This window comes from Solanum verrucosum, unplaced genomic scaffold, assembly GCF_900185275.1.
Source record: "Solanum verrucosum unplaced genomic scaffold, falcon-dt-bn FXZP01000068.1, whole genome shotgun sequence".
Lineage (NCBI taxonomy): Eukaryota > Viridiplantae > Streptophyta > Magnoliopsida > Solanales > Solanaceae > Solanum > Solanum verrucosum.
The window spans coordinates 350,191-354,648 of NW_026020085.1; the positions used below are offsets into that span (position 1 = coordinate 350,191).

The window sequence follows — 4,458 nt, forward strand, 5'->3', positions numbered from 1 at the left end:
CACATCATCACCTACCATAGAGAAATCATCCATGAACACTTCCAAAGTGACCTTTACCATGTCCGAGAAGAACATCATACACCTTTGGAAAGTTGTTGGTGCATTACACAATCCAAATGGCATGCATTTGAATGCGAAGGTACCATAAGTACATGTAAAAGTGGTTTTCTCTTCATCTTCCGATGCAATTGATATCTGGTTATACCCAGAGTATCAATCTAAGAAGCAATACCAACCTTTACCAGCCAACCTATAGAACATCTGATCCATGAGTAGCATTGGTCGTGGTCCTTCTAGGTCCACTTATTCAGCTTCCTTTAATCCATGCACACTCGCCAACCTGTGACTGGTCTTTGCGGAATCAACTCATTCTTCGCATTTCCAACCACTTTCATCAACCCTTCTTGGGCACACATTGCATTGGGCTAACCCAATGATTATCATAAATGGGGTACAACAACCCTAGATCCAACAACTTTATAATTTCCTTTTTGACCACCTCTTGTATTGGTGGTGTCACGACTCGAGGGTACACCTTAGATGTAACATGGCATACAGGACCCCAAAAAGCCCCATACAAGCCACTTAACATTCATAACATAAGAAATAGAACAAAAGAATTAAAAACAACATTTCAAGTCCAAAATATTTTATAAAAGTAAAGCGGAAGTTTAAACACTTGTCTCAATACACATCTAATACAATATAATGAAATTGGGCCTAGCCCATACATAATGTCCAATACTGAAAATAAGGAAAAAGACAGTAAACAATGGTAGTCCTGCCTCGAAGCATGAGGACTCACCAAAGATTGAGAACCTTGATATCAACAACTAGCCACGAAACTGAGAACCTTGACTGTTCGACCCTACATTTGGGAAATGTAGGCAATAGTATGCGTTAGTACAAAACAATGTACCAAGTATGATAGCCATGCATAAAACATTTAATTATGCTAAAAAGGGATATTTTCATAAGTATGCAATGATCAAAGTAAAACATGTATTTTGGGAGTTAAAAACCATAAGTCATAAAACCATGATCAATGCAAGTGAATATCATCATTGAACACATGTGAGATACTTCTTGACGTAACCTTAGTTCATTATTATAGTGGGAATGAGCCTTAACCGACATAAAGACCATGTGAGCTATAACATGATCCTCGGTGTCTCCCACACCGAAAAGGGTTGTACTACTTCCCAAGGTAGAACCATGAATTTCTAGCTTAAGTGGATCTACTAGCTAATGTCTATCTATAAATTCATTCTATGGGGGCACATAGGTAAGGGATAAGGATATTGCTTCAAGAAACCCGGCCTCAACTCAAGAGAGCTTCCATCACAAAATCCTCTCGGTGCTAAGCATAAATTCCCACGGAGTAGTTATTAAGCCTTGACTTATCTTATGTTTAAAGGACATGGGTAGTCGCCCCTTGTATTATCATATGATAGCTCCTTAAACCATGCATGGGAAAATATTTCACCGTCCATGATCTTTTCATACTAGCTCACAAATCGCCTCTTGCCTCTTTATTAGATTAGTTTCTTAGAATTGATTCATTTTAGGTGAGAAAGCCTTTCAATCCTAAGAACCCTTATTATGTGAGAATACCTTTCACAATCATGCTTCCATGTGTATATGAGCAAATCCTTTCAACAACACAACGTCAACATCATCATTGACACTTTACTCTCAAAGCATCCTTAAACATTTGCATAGATTTCATAAGAACATGCATAATTTCATAATTCACCTTTCAAGGTTCAAAACCCAATTTCAATCATCAACATCCAGAAATCATGGGTTAGATATGGGCTCATAGAAATTCATCATAAAATCATATAATTATATCAATTCGTGCTTGATTTCATAAAAATGTTTTCTTTCATAATCTAAACCCACATTATATCATCATAATTGGAAAATATGGGATTTACATGAGTTCATGGGGAATCATCATAACACCATAGCATTTCATCAATTCATGTATAAGAGATCATAATTCAATCATTTAAATAAACATTGAAGAGAGCCGATGGCAACTGAAGAAAACCCTAACTCAATTGGGGATTTCTAACTTTGTAAATAGGAGAATTTGACAACTCCATGGATGGAAGGAATCCATGGTTGAAAACTATCATACCTTGATGCCAAAAACTTGAAAGCAATGGAGGATTTGGAGACTTAATCTTGAAACCCTAGCTTTCTTCTTCAATTTCTAGAGAGAGAAATATTTGAGATGAGGATCTTGATCTTCTTTTGGATATTTAAGAGAATGATTTTAGTTTGAGTGATTTGGGGGTTTAGAATCATTATATAGGACTTTGGGTAGAAGGAAAAACAACTTAGTATTGAGTTAAAAGAATTGGGAAAAGACCCAATAACCCTTGACTTAAAAACTGCCGAATTGGCTCACTGGAAGCCCATCATGGGCCGTCATGACCACCACAGCCCGTCAAATTGGTCATGAAGAAATTCAGACTGACAGTGCTTCATTATTTTGGGCTTAAATTTTTACTCCGAGATGGAAATTGGGCAAATTTGGTGGCGTTGGAAAGAGGACTCAAAGACCTTTAATTTGATATGTAATGGGCCACCTAATTCACTTTGTGCTAAAAGATATGATCGTTTGAAGTTTACCCTAACTCTAAGTCTAATGAAAACCCTTCACGGGCAGTTGTGATGCCCGTGGCCCTTGACCAGTAGCTAGGGCTATTGTGATACCCGTGCCCCTTGACCAGTAGCTAGGGGAGGACCCCTACTTACTTGACCCCCTTCATGACCACTTTGACGGGCCGTCTAGGCATCCGTCAAAGTGAAATTACATGGGGATGGTTCTGGAAATTTACCACGAGCCCCTCGATGGACCGTGGTCCCCTTCACGGCCCATCTAGGGCTCTGTGGAGGGTTCCATAGTCCACTTTTTGGGCTTGTGAGTTTCCCACTTGACCCATTCTAGCCTTTCTAGAATCCGAGGTGTTAGATTATCTCCCCCTTGGGAACATTCGTCCTCGAATGCAACTCAAACTAACATGAAAGTGTAAGAGAGAACCTAGAAACCCAATTATTAATGAAACTTCATCTAAATGCACATAAACAAGGAGGAACCTCGACTCCAAGCTAGAACATATTCAAAACATCATAAGGAAAATAGGAACTAGACCTAGTAGCCCAACATGAAAGCAATCATATAAATGCACATATCAAAGGAGGAAACTTAATCTCCAAGCTAAAGCAAAGTTTTAAAATAATCTTTTCACAAGACAAACATGCAAGATCATACTCAAATGGACATAATCATGAAGAAATAAATTAAACTAAATCATATATTTGAAAAATCAAATTTTCCATGAGCATGCATGCATGAGGAAACATGAGGATGACTAAGACACTCGAATCCTAAAGAGTGAACCATGAGGAGCTAAGACATCAAGCTAGACTCGAAGATAAAAGAAAGAGGTAGGGATACTAAGAAGTCACATTGCCTCCAACTTTCACTCATCTAACCATAACAAGTAATTCTTCCAAAACCAAAATAGTTCTACTCACGTACCAACCATGAAGCACACTATCTCCCCCTTAGGAGCAAACCCAACTAGGCTTTTCAAATCCATCTCCCTCAATCTAAACATAACACCAATGTCTTAACAACAACTAAACCATTGATACAAATAGACACCTAAGAATTTCCACAAGGATTTTCATGGACTACTGCAAGCATAATCACCATACATGGAGTTCTTACCATATCAAACAAAACACTCAACATCAAGCAATACGTAACCATAAGCTACAGCAAAAACCTTAACTTACCAATCACCGCATCCCGGGAACCCTTATGATCTTGTCGAGTTTGAAGAGCATAAAACCTATCTTGTTTCCAACCACCAATAGGATCGGAGGAAGGGTAAGGTTGAGCCCGTCGAGGACTATCTCCTTCATTTCTAGCAACCGAAGGACAATTCCTTATTTTATGATCTATCTTATGACAACCAAAACAAACATTAGAACCGGCTAGACATTTACCCTCATGTCTTCTCCACTCCCTACACTCAGGCCATATTTGCTCACTACCACCTTTACCTTGAGAACGAATTTCTCTATCTGACCTTGAATGTGAAGATTCACCATCATCCCTTCTTGCCCTCTTTGAATCCCTAGTTTTCTCCTTAAGTTTTTCTTCTTCTATTTGTTGTGCATGCATCATCAACCGGGAAACATCCATATGCTTAAAAAGCATGGTAGTTAGGCATTCTTTGACCACTAATTCAGAAGTACCCGACACAAACTTACTCATCCTTCCCTTAGATCGACAACCATAGTTGGAGCATATTTAGACAATTGCTTGAATTTCACATCATACTCCTTCACACTCATATCTCCTTGGTGAAGGTTAATGAACTCTAGTACCTTTGCCTCTCTCATCTCAATGAGAAAAGAACCTATCAAGAAAAG

The 4,458-nt window shown here is 38.5% G+C and overlaps 1 protein-coding gene across 1 annotated transcript; it reads right to left on the reverse strand.

Moving 5' to 3' along the window:
- Positions 1-3,793: 3,793 nt before the first annotated feature.
- Positions 3,794-4,228, reverse strand: LOC125824277 (uncharacterized). The gene has a single exon (XM_049503623.1). The coding sequence runs from the start codon at positions 4,226-4,228 to the stop codon at positions 3,794-3,796; it is 435 nt and encodes a 144-aa protein (XP_049359580.1).
- Between the last annotated feature and the right edge of the window lie 230 nt (positions 4,229-4,458).